The 14,505-nt window shown below is 37.8% G+C and overlaps 1 protein-coding gene across 1 annotated transcript in view; it reads right to left on the bottom strand.

Moving 5' to 3' along the window:
• The window catches only part of glra1 (glycine receptor alpha 1), a 164,840-nt gene that overhangs the window by 44,703 nt on the left and 105,632 nt on the right, over positions 1 to 14,505 (bottom strand). Inside the window, exon 4 of the mRNA XM_015371476.1 lies at positions 8,232 to 8,455. Coding sequence (XP_015226962.1) covers positions 8,232 to 8,455 — 224 coding nt within the window. The remainder of the gene's footprint in view (positions 1 to 8,231; positions 8,456 to 14,505) is intronic.

Below are 14,505 nucleotides of genomic sequence, written 5' to 3'. Positions count from 1 at the left end.
GCTGCTTCAGCTGCTCAGACGTGCTGCTCCCGCTGCTCAAAGTGCGCTGTGGGACGTTTTGCTGTGCATTGATGTGCGTCAACCATTGACTTTGCATGTAAATTAGCTGCTTCTGCTGCCCCTGCTGCTTGCGTTCTGAACGTAGCATTATGCTACAACTTGAACTTTTCCTGCTCGACGCGCCACATCAACCGCCACATCCCTGCCAGCTCCCAGATCAGAGAAGCTGATCTGGGAGCTGGCAGGGAGACAGACACAGCAGTGCTAAAGATCACTGTGATCACTTCTCTGAAAAAGTTTATTAATGCCTAAATTAACTTAAAATGTTGAATCCTGCTGGCAAAATATATTCAGTTTAATTATTCGGGTGCCAGCCACTGCAAACAGTAGCGGAAAACTGGCAAGAGGCAACCGGGCCAGAGGCTGCCTTTGAACGGGATTTCCAGTGACAGCGCACCGCCGGTGTACGGGGTCTGAGTGGCTCAGACAGCCAAATAATATTTGAAGGCAGGATCATAATCTTGATAAACTGACTGCATAGATTAAGTTTTCCAGTGGACTTTTGCACTTAAAAACATATTAAAAGTACTTTTTACCCACCGATCAAAGCAAATAAAAAGGATAGGGTAGCTCCTCCCAACGTGCCTCAGAGCCACTTTTCAACTGCGCAACTGGAGCAGCAAAGATGCTTCAGCCGCAAATAAGAACTAAACTTGTACAAGCATCAAATGAAGCAGCACGCACTTTTTTGCTATACCTGCTGCTTGCGGTGTGAACATAGAATTAGTCAGTTTAAAGAAGGAACATTTTCCCTCATTTAAAGACTCACTTTAATAAATACTTCTCATAACCTCCCTTTTACAAAAAGTGTGAAAGCAAGCCCTAATTCCATATGCTGTTCTTTTGACTCACAAACTAAATAAGTATCGAAAAAAATAATGGATAAAATTGTAACATTTGAATCAAGGTAGTTGAAAATTAAAAGAGTGAAAATACAGATAAATGTTTGCAAAACCCAGGAAAAACTCTAAACTACTGGACAGGTAACAGTTTGTAAGATGCATTAGTAGTTACAGGAAAGTAACATGTGAAAGTAACATGTTACAACTATAGTTACAACTATAACCGCAAAATGCTACCCGGCGGTTCAAAATAGTATCTTGCAATCTCTGGGAAGCAGCTTGGGGATTTCAATAATGGCAAATTACAGTGAGTATAATATAAAGTCTACGGCAAAGGAAAGCTATCTGTGTCTGTGATCCCTAGAGATCTAAAAGTTCTTTGAATGTGATCTGTACATTTTTGGTCATAACCCTTAAATTCAGTAAATGAAGGCAGGTTCTGAGAAGCTACTGATCAGATGTATAGAACCTCACTATATGTCACTTTTATAAAACAAAGCCATATATTCAAGGGCAGCCTGAAGAATAATATGACATTTCTGAAAAAAAATTCTAGAAAGAAGCTTTTCAGTTTGGCAAAGCCTCAAAATTTCACCTAGACGTTCATTTAATTAGGTTTTCTGTCAAATAACTTTTTAATGACATCTGAGGCACTACAAATAAACCACATAAATCATGTGAAATTAATTTGTAAGTTTGGTAAAATAAGTCAAAAGTTTAGGTTCCACAAAGTAAACTTTTCAAACTCCATGAAGTGAAATTGTTCTTAGAAACCGGAATATGAACCCAAAGCTCCAGGAAAAGTGTTACCAGGGCAAAATACCAGGAAAAATAACTAACCAATCCCCCCAAAATAAGGGTATATAAACTATTTGTAAAAATGTATAATTCATTTGATTAAACTAAAAAAAGTAGCAAAAAAACTGTCTATTAATTTGGGAAACAGTCTAAAATCAAGTGCCTTTCATACTTACACACAGCTGCAAATTATGTTAAAACTAATTTTGCCTACTTCCGTACTTTTAAAAACTGAAACTTTGTTCGACATAACAAACATACAACATAACAAACAAAGATAATTTAATCCAGTAAAGGAAAAAAAAAACAAAAAACAATCCGTGTCCAGTTTTATTTTCTGCAGAGTTAGCCTTCATGAGGCTGTCCCCACTAGGAGAAGCTGAGTCGACTCCTCGACTTTAGTCCTTCTGTTCTTCTCTGACCGGACACCGACTGCGACAACTCTCCCATCCCGTCCGGCTGATGCACCAGATAAACTTTGCCGCGTCTGCACATCCTTACAAATCCTTGACAGGATGCTGAGTATGTTTTGCTCACATAATGTAACCAGCACAGATGTCCCACTTTCTAAGTAGTCGTTTACCTCTGTGGTTTTCCAATTTTCTGCACAAAGTATGTGCCCTTTTCTAACCACCACAGCTTGTAATCCATAACACCTCTGATCCTGTGTTATCCTCTGAGTTTACGGAAAATCCCCCCCAAAATTCTTTCTTATTGAAACCTGTATTTATCATAAAATGATTATGATAGTTATGGTTACATAAACAGCAAATTATCTATAGTTAAATTATGCTGGGGTTGTTTATGGAATAAAGGATGTGAGGGTGTGAAAGATTTTCCGAGCAAGCTGTAGGATACCTAAATGTGTAGAATTTTATTGGAGGAAGATGGATTCAAAATCAGTCCTGTTTTATTCCTGCTGCTGTTGAAAGAGGACCGGCACCAAGTCAGCAGATGAAGCAAAAGAGATTGCTGGTGGAGCAGGTAAATGGATAAGAAGGCTTTCAACATGCAAAATATATATTTTTTTCATTTCACTGGCAGGGGTCAGTTTGTCATGAGGATAAAAACAAAATTGTTTTGCACAACTGAAGCTGAAATAACTGCTTACGGAAAATTGTGCATTTATCCTACTTTCTTTCACATCATGTTCTCCGTTGGTTTTCCACTCGTAAAGATAAAATCCTCTGGAATTGGATAGGTAAGGCACGTCTCACACAGTATGTACTGTATTCTGCATTATTGTCTGCTTTTAGAGAAAAAAATATGTAAACTTGAGTCCTTTTAGTATAAAATACCAAATTCATTTGATCTGAGAAGGTTATATACCTGCACAATATACATTTTCCATCCTGATACAGCACTCGACTTGCACAAATTGAACAACATATCAGCTCTACGCCTCCATCTACACCTGGTCATCCAATCTCAAAGAAACACTTTCCTCTCGAAGGAGAATGCAGCATCAATGTAGACTTTCTACAGCGATAAACATCAAAAACAGAGTAAACAACATTCACACCACCCTCATTCACCCCCCCCCCGACGGTTTAATATCCCTTTCTGCCACATCACCTCTGAGATGGAGCTGATCAACAGAGGAGCTCATTTTGACGATGTCAAGTTTAAAAATGAGAGGCACAAAAGGAAGAGCGCAAGGTGCCTCTGAGCTCTGACGATATTTATAAAGGACAATCTTCTTACTGTTCCTGCTGGACATGAAGGTGAAAGCCGAGGTTGATAGTAGATCAGAGACACCACTGGAATACTAACAGGACTGAGTAGATTACCACCGGTGCTGCGGTGCTTTTTTCATCCGCCCTGAGCAGATACAGTAAAAGCAACAAGAAGGAAACACAGACGGGCTGAAAGGTTTGTTGGCTGAAGGAGGCTGTAACTTGGAGACAGGATGCCACACATTGAAAACTGGAGAGAAGGAAAAATTAAATAAGAAAAAAAGCTCCAGTAAAACTGTCTCTCCAGGGAGATCAAATCATTTTTCAATCCCTCTTGATTAAAATATTACAAGAGAATTTGATTTCAAGCTCTCTCTCAAATCTCCTTGTTCATTAAGAAAGCTATAAAATGAATATCATGAAAACCAAAATAACTCCTAACTGTCATTGTTCTGCACTGTTTGGTACTGTTTAGGTTTTCTTTTTTTGTTTTCATTGGTTTTAATTTTCATTTTGTGTTATTGTTTCTGGTTGTATTTGGGTTCCTATGTATTTACTGTTTACCCTCTGTTGCCACCTTGTGTTAGTCTCCTTCCCCTAGCTCCCTTCTAGATCCTTCTGTCCACACCTGCTCCCAATTAGTTTGTTACTCCATTCTTTGTTATGTTTGGTATATAAACTCCTCCTCTTCAGTTACTGTTGGCTGGTTTCTGCTGTCAGGTTTTGTTAAGGTTTTTAGAGGACCTGAATGAAGAGATGGAAGCTGAGGTGGTTTCTTGCAGATTTAACAACCAATAGAGGCAACTGCAGCATAAATCTGAACATAACTCATCGCCAAACACAGGAACCAGAAAAAGGGGAACAAAGGGAAACACATAGGTAAAGGAGGCAATGAAAGAATGAATTAATTGATTAACTAATGTATGAAGAAAATCCACCCCTAAGTAACTGTAGAGGAGGAGTATAAATCCCAGACATAACAAAGAATAGAGTAATCAACTGATTGGGAGCAGGTGTTGACAGAAGGATCTAGAAGGGAGCTAGAAGGGAGAGGAGACTTACACAAGGGGGCAACAGTGAGTGAACAAGAAATACATAAGAACTCAAATACAGCCAGACAACAAATAGAATAATTCAAAATGGAAATGAGACCACTGACCAAAAAAACACAGAAGGACATGAATCAAAGTGTAACTGAACACTCAAAAAGAAAACTTCAACACAACCAAAAAGTGCAGAATAACGAAAATATCATTTTTCTGAGAAATGTACTGGATTTCAATTTGTCTGATTCAAACGAAAATGGGACATAGTTAATCAGTAAAAATAATGCAAAACAACAACAAAAAAGAAAAACAAACAACAACAAAAAACGCAGAAACAAAACAAACAGAAGAATAGCAGATTTTTGCAGAACCAGTGGAAAGCTGAACACTTTCCCATACCTAATTCACACAGATTAGGTATGGGAAAAAGAAACCAACCCTAAACAGTAATGTACTACTAGACATTTTGTACTGGGGACCTGAATTTGTAGAACTGTTGCCTTGCAGGGAGAAGGGTTTGAACCCCAGACGGTGCACCTAGTTTTGTGCGGCATTTCTTTGTGCTGCCCTGTAATGAACTGGTGCCATGCCAGGGTATACCCAAAGATTGCTGGAGATACAGCGGGTAGCAGTCCAAGAGCAGCACATCCATTCCTTATTCTAAATAGAAGAGAAATTGTCTAATTTCTTAACTGAAAACATGTCCTTCTACTCGAAGGACAGTCCCTTTGGAAGCAAACTGAGACCACCTCAGAAAGTGGGTCTTCATGTGATTGTTTGGTCTGGGCCAGAGTAGGCTATTCTGTATTGAAATCTGCAAAAGCTACGAACCAATAGGGGAAACAAACTCTCATCCATTTAAAGCATAAGAAATGTGACAGATCCGAACACCCCCCCCCCAAAGAAAATTATAAAGTGTGCAGTCTAGTACAGCAACAACATTAGGGAAGCCTGTATAAAACAAAAATAAAACGGCAGTCCAGCTGTTCTAAAGTTACTTTTGTGATGTGAAGTCTGACTCGGATGTTACCTGCATTGCTGCTAAATCCCTCCTTCATTCGTCTTTGGCCATTGAATACATATAAATATATATATAAACTTAACACAGATGGTCTGTGTAACGATCACAATATTGCTCTGCTTGGTGCAATGCTAAACTTTGGGACCCTGCAGTCTGTAAAGGTAGCAGATGCCATTTCCATAGAAGACGTAATACTCAGGCTGGTAATGCTAGTGGACCCATGGACAGGTCCTACCCAGTCCATAGGTAGGACCTGTCCTGCAATACTCTGCCATCAGAAAGGCCTCCTCAAACAAGTGCTTCATTGTCTACAATGTCATTCAAAAAATGGCACACCATTGAAAGGAGGACACACGTTTTGAGCTACTTTCTTAGCCTGACTTTATCGACAACAGCTTTGCTTTTTTATCAGCCACATCTCTAATCCACTCAACTCATGCAATAGCCTATTAAAGCCCTTTCAATCCAACTTCAAAAGCTGATCTTCAAAAACACAGTTGAACAGTAACAAAGCACGGATTGATAATTATAAAGTTAATAATAGTATAATCTACTATAGCCATATTAGAATTATTTCAGTGCCTTGCTGTATAACAATACCTATGAGCTGTATTTTAATGTATGCTGATAAAATAACCAAAACACACAGATCAGAAGACAGATCACTGATCACAAAACTGTTCTCTGATTGGTGTGACCACTAACTTAACAGATAAGGCACCACGACTAAGCAAGCCTGGCTGTTAGCCTGGTCTAAACCAGGGTAGTGGCACATAATAGATCAGCATTGTAACTTATGTGTTCCTATTTTTGTGAAACTGACTCAAGGCTTAATTTAATCTGGATATCTAAAAAACTTCTTAATCACTATCCACGCATTGTAAAAAAGGCATCAAAGGCCTGTTTATGAACCCAGTCTGAAACAAAATATGTATCCTCTGTTTCTAGGGCTTAGATCATGTGTCAAAGTGTATGTCAACATTATAAGTAAAGTTAATATAGGCTGAGTGCTGTTAAAGCAGCAATCATAAATTAACATTAGAGCCTCTAATCTGTAGCCAAGTTTACGTTCAACAGAAAATTAAATTTTAAGCAAAGTTAAGCAAGTTAAAAAGAAAAGAAATGTGACTTTGTGGTAAGCAGGATGTAGAGGCTGCAATCAAGCACTGACCATGGATCAGTGACAGAGGGAAGTTTTATTAAATGTTTTACCATTGGGGAAGTTGTTCTTATGTGAACATGTCAGTTTAGTAATGTCAGCCATGTTTACATACTTGAAGGTATAGTAGAGGATTTTCGCGAAATTTGAAAAGACCCCGCCCTCTCCACTTTAAAAAAAAATGCACATGCATAACCCTGTACCAGCTCCCAAGAGGGATCTCCTTTTAAACGTGAGCAAGAGCATGCACAAGCTCATTTCTCCTTGTGCACACTATGTTTAGAAGTTGCTGTTAGCATCGTTCATACCAGCTTACCTTTAATAGGAAAATCCAGGATGCAGACAGCAGAATCAGTCATGTGGGTTAGAAGTTCTCTGTTAGACCTAATTCGAAAAAAGTGTTTCTATCTCTTGTTTTGAGCATTAACCATTTTCACATTTTTCGCAAAAGCCAAAAGCAAGCACAAGTGAGAATAAAAACTTTTCTGCCAATTTAAAGGAGTTTATTCAATTTGTTTCATTTCCATCAATCTTTCCAGTATTGTTTATTTACTGAATGATAAGCAACTGCAGTAAATGTAAATACAGTTCTTGGATTCAGGATTACTTATAGTAATCTCCTAATTAAAAAAATAGTTTATAAGAGTAGGTTGTAAACTATAAGCTATAGTTTTACAGTTAGAGATTATGCAATTACAAATAAGAGGAAATTAATGTTCTGCTCAAGAACATTTTGACTTATGAACAATGAAGTGTTTTTTCCTGGAGGTCAGTGATCTGTATTGGCCAAAATCAAGACCTGGAAAACATTGAAAATATATTGGAGATATATTTCAGCATCAGCAGCCTATTAGATATTTGTTGCATAGAAACAGAGTCCCTTAATGTGAATATATGACTTTTATGACCTCATATAATTTCATTTATGAGTTCTACAGATAATTATGTACTGAATATCTCCTAAGGACAACACAAAACAGTCCCAAAATGGGATAAGTGTTCAACATTGTCAAGCCAGGGGGACAATATAAAACCAGAAACGCAGTGTATGGAAAGTTGAATGCTGTCTGATGGATGCTCTGTTAGCTCTGTGAACTTTTTGGGACAGGGAAGAGTAATGTGTGTGGTGGTGGTGGATTTCTTAATTTACTAAATCATATTGTCAGCAAATATGTAACTTCTGTTCAAGTATAACATCAGCTTTATCCATTGCAATCTGAGTTTTTCAGTCTCAGCAAAATCCACTGAAATGTGACCCAGGGGCCTTCAGGCATGTTATTATCACCCATTACTCTGTTCCAAATGCTCAAATGAAGTATCTTAAAGATTACACAATATTTTACTAACCTGTTGAGAGCAATTTCTGTGTGTTTGTTTTTAGAAAGGATCCTTAAGAGAAAATCTACAGTGAAGTGATTGAACAACTGTGTCTAAAAACCTTTAAACCAGCCGTGCCCAACTCTTCACCTTCGGTTTTAAAATCTGCCAGCTCTGCCATACTGAATCAAATAGTAAAATTGTCCCCTTATAATGTCATGACATTCTGCAAAATTGGGTGTGTTGAAGCAAGAACAGATCCAAAATTGGTGGGTTTTAACAGTAGAAAGACCAAGCGTGTCCTCCACTTGCCTTATGCTGTAGAGCACGTTGCCGTTTTTAGAGATGCGCAGGAGCTTGTTGTCAGTAGTGACCTCGTGAAAGTTGGCCCCTTTCTCATTGGCGAAGAACAAGTCAGGTTTCCAGATGGAGTCCAACATGGATGGGTCAAGATCCAGTGAGTCGTCGGGGTACTCGCTGTAAGCAAGCCTGGGGTCATTCCACTGCTGCCTCAAGAAAATATTCACTCTGTAGTCCTGAATATAAAAAAAGATAATAAGGGAGATAGAATGGTTAAAGCAAGGGATGAAAATAACATTTATAGGTAATAAATCTGTAAATTGTTATAAACTCATGTGATGATCCCAGACAGACTAGAACCCACATTCACACACTGACACCTAAATACATCAAAGTTTAACCCCTCAACTAAACTTGTGTGATTGTAAAGTGTGGAGGACTGGATGATCTTGCCCTTTCTGCTATTTTGTCATATCCAATCAAAAAATGGCAAGAAAAATCTAAGAATCTGTCAATTTCTTGCTGTAATGTCCACCTTTACCCTTGGATCCACGAGTGACAGACAGGAACCAACAATCTTCTTTTTTTATGCTAGTTCTTTTATTTTGGTTACAGATAATCATTTGTAATACATTATGTTTTGTGTTATAGCAATTGGAATGTGCAATTTCACAGCAACAGAATATGTATCAATGTCTGGTCTGTATGTGTAAGAGTAGTGGTTTTCATAAGTGTGTATGTGGGATGCTATTTGTGTATTTGTAAATGTCTTTTCTGACTGGGATTCAATTAAATTTATTTATATAGCACCAGTTCACAACACATGTCATCTCAAGGCACTTTACAGAGCTATTACTGTCGTACTGGTTAGGATAACCAGTTGATTACATCCAGTTAATGATTTGCAAGACATGGTCCTCCTGTATGAGCTTGCTGCAACAGTGTTTGCCTGAATTTTGTCGTTGATACTTCAGCAATACCTGACACTGAGGATGCATGTAGCGACAGGGGAGAGAAAAAATCCTTTTTAACAGGAAGAAACCCCCAGCAGGACCAGGCCATCTGCCGAGGACAACTGGTGTTCAGGGAGATAGAAGCAGACATACAAAAAGTAGCAAATAAACAAAAGGTAACCGTTCACAAGCTCCACAGGTGGTCCTGTCCAGGAAAGACACAGCCAGGTCAACAGACAGTTTCATAAGTAAAGGTTCATTTAAAGCCACCTTTAAAGCCAGTGGTACATATCCCTGTAGCACAAATAGATTAATCATGTCTAAAATGGAGGAGGTCCCTTGAATAACTTATTTAATCTAAGTTTAAGGCTTAGATGAAGACAATTTTACTAACTCTGAAAGCTCAGCTGGATCCACACAGTCCAAACCCCGGTCAGATTGCATAGTTACCTCAAATGCTACTTCACAGCTCTCTATTAAACGAAGGAGCAATATTTCTATTTTTAAATTTCTTCTTTTTTAAAGGGGCTCTGTTGTCCAGAGCAGTATAGAGAGAGCTAGTGTCCTCATCAATAAAATCATACATTTGTGAAGGGGAATAAATTAAATGTTTACCTGCAGTATTGTTCAGTGATACAGTATAGATATAAAGTGGAACAGATTCTTTAAAATGTATAAGTGCATTATCTGATAATGATCTGCTAAGATCTAGAACTATGCATTCTGAGTACCATGACCATTTTCGAGTTACTGCCTTTTTTTAACTGCTGCAGGACCACTATGTGAATGTGTCCCTGGTCTAAGTGGCTCCAATCTTTTCACCGCTTCACCTGCACTAAATCCTGGATGTTCAATATTGCGAAGTCAGGACTTTAAAATGCTACACATTAAATGGATAACATTTATAGATGTAGGAGCTTGTCCTGTTTTTCACTGCAGAATTATTTCTCCTACTGTTACTAACTGTATGTGCTCTCTCTCATCCTATGATAGGGTCCTGTCTTGGAGCTTGTCTGCCTCTCCACTGTCACTACATGTATCTTTGGTGTGAGGAATTGCTGAAGAGTCAATGAATCAATGCAATCAGCTGGTTTTCCTTAGATAGAAAACTTTGAACCAATCTGGCTGTATGATCTGGTTGAATTGTCTTTGTAAAGTGCCTTGAGATGATGTGTGTTATGAATTGAGGCTATATAAATAAACTGAAATGAATTGAAGTACCATTATCACTAAAGGAAGCAGAGAAATAACAATAACTGATCATTTGACACAAAGAGTAGCAGATAGGAGAGGGAGAATTAGAGAGAGTAAAAAAACGGTCAGGGGGGACAGAGAGAAAAGCCATGTCTGTGCTAGACAAGTGCTAGCCTAGTCAAGATAAACCTTACTACCAGAAAAGCTGTGTGAGCATAACCCAGTAGGAAAGTGCAGCAGTAAAAGCTGTATTTAAAAGTATGTCTGGAAAGTTAGAGTAACTTAGAGATATCACAGGAAAGGGAATTTGGCTCAGACAGAGAGAGTCTGAGCAGCACCAGAGGGCGTAGGTCTACAACAATCAAAACAGGAAATTACGCAATACCTGGATTGCATACAAATATGTGACCTCACGATGTTTGTTAGTTGGGTAGATATATTTTGTCTTTCCCGTTAGTGAGTTGCAGCTCTTTTCTTTCTCAAACCTTTCGTTGTGCTTCAATGATCAGAATCAGAGTGTGATGTAAGGGGCAACTTTCCGGTCACCTTCTTCTGTTTGGTTTAACAAGCTCCATTAAGAATTTATTTGAGGAAAAGCATTCAAGTATTGATGGTTCCACTCTTACATTCTGGGTGCTGGGATGTGAGAAACGTGTATACATTCATGGTGGCAATATCACTGATAGCTTTAAACACAAAATGATGTTTAACCTCTGTAATTGACACTTACAGGTGGAGATCATGCCATCTGTTTCATGGTATTTATTGAAGACTTTAACGACCCCCCCCATCCACCACCATCAGAAAAAAAAGATGCAACCATAATAAGGATTAGTAAACCTGTGACTATTTTCTTAGCTTGCAATAGAATTTGCAAATAATGTTTAAGACACTGTCTGAAACATATTTCTGAAACTATCATGTGGTAATTTCATTTGTTTTTAGTTTTATTAGTTGTGCTTTACTTTTTGATATTTGTGAATTAAACATTTGGATCTAAAAAGCAAATATCTTTCTTTGATCCATTGACAGAAATGTCACATTTCTAATATTCTGCAAAGATACAAGAAAAGAAAGATGAAAGTAAAACTAAACAGGCAAGAATAAAACAACATGCTATTCTCAGCACAAATACAAAAGTAGCATTCTCTGAAGAAATCCATTTGGCTGAGAAAATTAATTAAAGCAAAAGCAGCAAAAGTTATGGAGCGTACATCCTTGAAAATAGGGTTGTAAATGCATCCACAGGGAGATGTTCATTTTAAAACAAAATCATGGAGCGATGTGGGAAAGGAAGGGGAAAAATGGCTTCTTATAGGTCACTGCACTGCTGACTCAAGATGCCACTGCTCCACACGGGATACGGCATCGACAGATACCAACAGTTGGAGCGAAAGAGTGATGGACTGGATTTCATGGCTGGATGAACAGGTACTCATGGGTGTTCATCCATATGTGTTTGATAGTTTTACTGATCATAGAGATGTACCACTTTGGCTGCAACAGGAACATTTTCTTGCGGGAATACCTCATTGCCTTTTTAAAGTACTTTCCCTTCTGCTCTATTCATAATTTTAATTGAGGTATTAAAAACAGCGTAAAAAACACTCTAGAAATTGTTACCTTTTGCTTTAGCTAACCCAGTCATGAGAGGTGAAAATAATAAGATGAACATCAGAAATAGAGGTACATACAGTAGTAGCACACAGGCAGGTGGTTACTGAGCTGTTGCTTCTTGAGTATTTCACACACAGACAGTGAGACTCTGACATTACATTGAGGGTTAGATGAGTAAGAGAAAGAGAGATGAATTTTTAAAATGGGAAGTGGGTATATTTCAAACAAAGTTTTAGAACAAATGATTCATGTTGCTGAAGGGGTTTAGATATTTGGATTTAGTGAGAAGAGCACATCCAGTTGGTAATACCTTCTCACATATTACATTCTTGTTGCTTTTTTTATACTGTCCCAATACCCTTAGCTTTCCATCCAAGCAGCCAAATTTTTCCATGGTCTTTTAAAAAGCTCTTGCTTGGTAGACAGACTCAAACAGAACCTACAGCTAATATTAAAGAAAATGTGAGTCATTTTTCAAATGAATTGAAAGGTGCTGGACTGCAAATGACCAGAAAAATGCCAAATCCTTAGAAGAAATTATCAGGTCTTATCCATCTCAGAAGGTTTTGAAAAACTATTAAGGAAGACCAACTTCAAACAAACAAAAATCAGAAGGGTAATATACAGAAATCAACATTTACTGTAGTTTATGTACATATCTGTCTTATACTTACTATTCCAAGTGTGTTTATTATTATACACATATATATATATTCAAAATCTTTTTTTAAACCTATACATTTAATCAGTTTTCAACTGTCTACTCAAAACAGATAAAACAAGTTTGGGATATAAAATGAAAAAATGATAATACCATATTTTGTGGAACGATAATTTATCAAGTACAATTAGATGTTAGCTGTATCAGACATCCTGTTGGTATCTGTATAATGTGCTCATTCAAAACAAACTAACACATCAATTTAACTAATCTGCAAAAATATTGCTTTAGTTTAGCTTGAAAATGTACAGTATGTGGTGAAATATTTCAAAAACTATAAAGAGCAGATTTACCTTCCTAGGATGCACAGTAGACTGTGCCCATTATAATGACAGATAATAGCTTTTAACAGCCTTTTTTAAAAAATGCCATCAACATATACATGGTCTGTCAAGATATCAGTAAGAGAGCATTTGGTTTGAAGAAATGTGTGAACATGCACTCCCTGCCCTTGCCCTTTAGGTGGTAGTATGCTAAGTGGCAAGATGGAATAGAAAGAAGAGGCTCATATATGTGTATGACATCAGCTTGCTCACACGTGAAGGAAAACAGCTTTTGAATAGGTATTCTCTATTGTGACCACTATGGATGAAACGATTAAATAGGTTCTTTATGCACGTTTTTATTTGAGCTTTTAACACATTTGCATTTATTTCTTCCACTTTTACTTTACTCACACAGTTGCAAGGATTGTATTTGTTACACACCATTTTGATTTGATTGAAAAATGAGACTAAGTAAAATAAAAAAAGGTAGTGTAGGGATCAAATGAGGCTTGTGATTTAAGATAATCACTGTAGGACAAGAATCCAAAGACACACAAACCCCTCTGTTTGGAAATGTTTAATTTAGGGTTATAGGGGAAGCAGAAAATCCAAATTTCCCATCTAAATCTCTATCGACCTCTGCTTGACCTCAGATAACTGGATAAAATGTGATAGTTTCATATATTTTCAAGTTATTTCTAATATGGTGTATTATTACCGAAACATTTGATTAAAGTTTTAGGAGGTTAGAGGCACAACTAGATAAGGTTAGACATTTATTGTGTTTGTGGCAAAGTACTTCAGTATCCTCTATAAGACCATTTGAATTGCAGCTTCAATCAACATGCAAGAGAGGTTTTTTATTTTTTTTCATTTCTTTGTCTTTGTTTTGTCTGGTCCAGACTTACCAATCTAGCTATAAGACATCAACTGCTGGTCCCTGAGAGCTTTATTGTGAAACCATCGATTATTCATTTTCTGTTTCACCATAAGAGTTCAGCTCTTTTCTGTGCGGAATTGGCATTCAGTTTGTCCCTCCATCTCCCTAATTGTTAATTATTCTAGGAATATGAAGCCTGACTGCTTCGGCTGTCATTAAGCTGTGTGGCGTTGCAGAAAAAAGGCATTGCAGTGACTAGGTACGGCCACGCCAGCAGCCCCAGCAGGTGGCATTTAAAGAAGCAATCAGCTGCTGAGCTGAACATGTGTGCACCGTAACAGCCCCAGCCAGGCTCCCTCTCTGTTTATCACTGTTTATTACACCAAATATCTCACATGAAACAAATGAGCTCGACCTTTTCTGAATGACTCACCTTTTTTTTCTGCTTGAGAAAGTGACAAATAACCTAAGACTGCAGAGATGAGGAGTGGGTGCTAATGGAGGAAAGAACGAAGGAAGCTGTGGGCTTATTCCTGCGTCATCAGTCACTAAGATGCCTGCAGTTTGATTTTAGCTCTGGAAAAAGCTGAGTAGAAGAGCTCCAATAGATTCACTCAAAACAAAAAAAGCTCTATTATTCTCAGGAAAACAGTAG

This window comes from Cyprinodon variegatus, unplaced genomic scaffold (assembly GCF_000732505.1).
Source record: "Cyprinodon variegatus isolate N-32 unplaced genomic scaffold, C_variegatus-1.0 Scaffold59, whole genome shotgun sequence".
NCBI classification, from domain to species: Eukaryota; Metazoa; Chordata; class Actinopteri; order Cyprinodontiformes; family Cyprinodontidae; genus Cyprinodon; species Cyprinodon variegatus.
The sequence above is the reverse complement of the archived record's forward strand: the minus strand, read 5'-3'. Positions and strand labels throughout refer to the sequence as shown.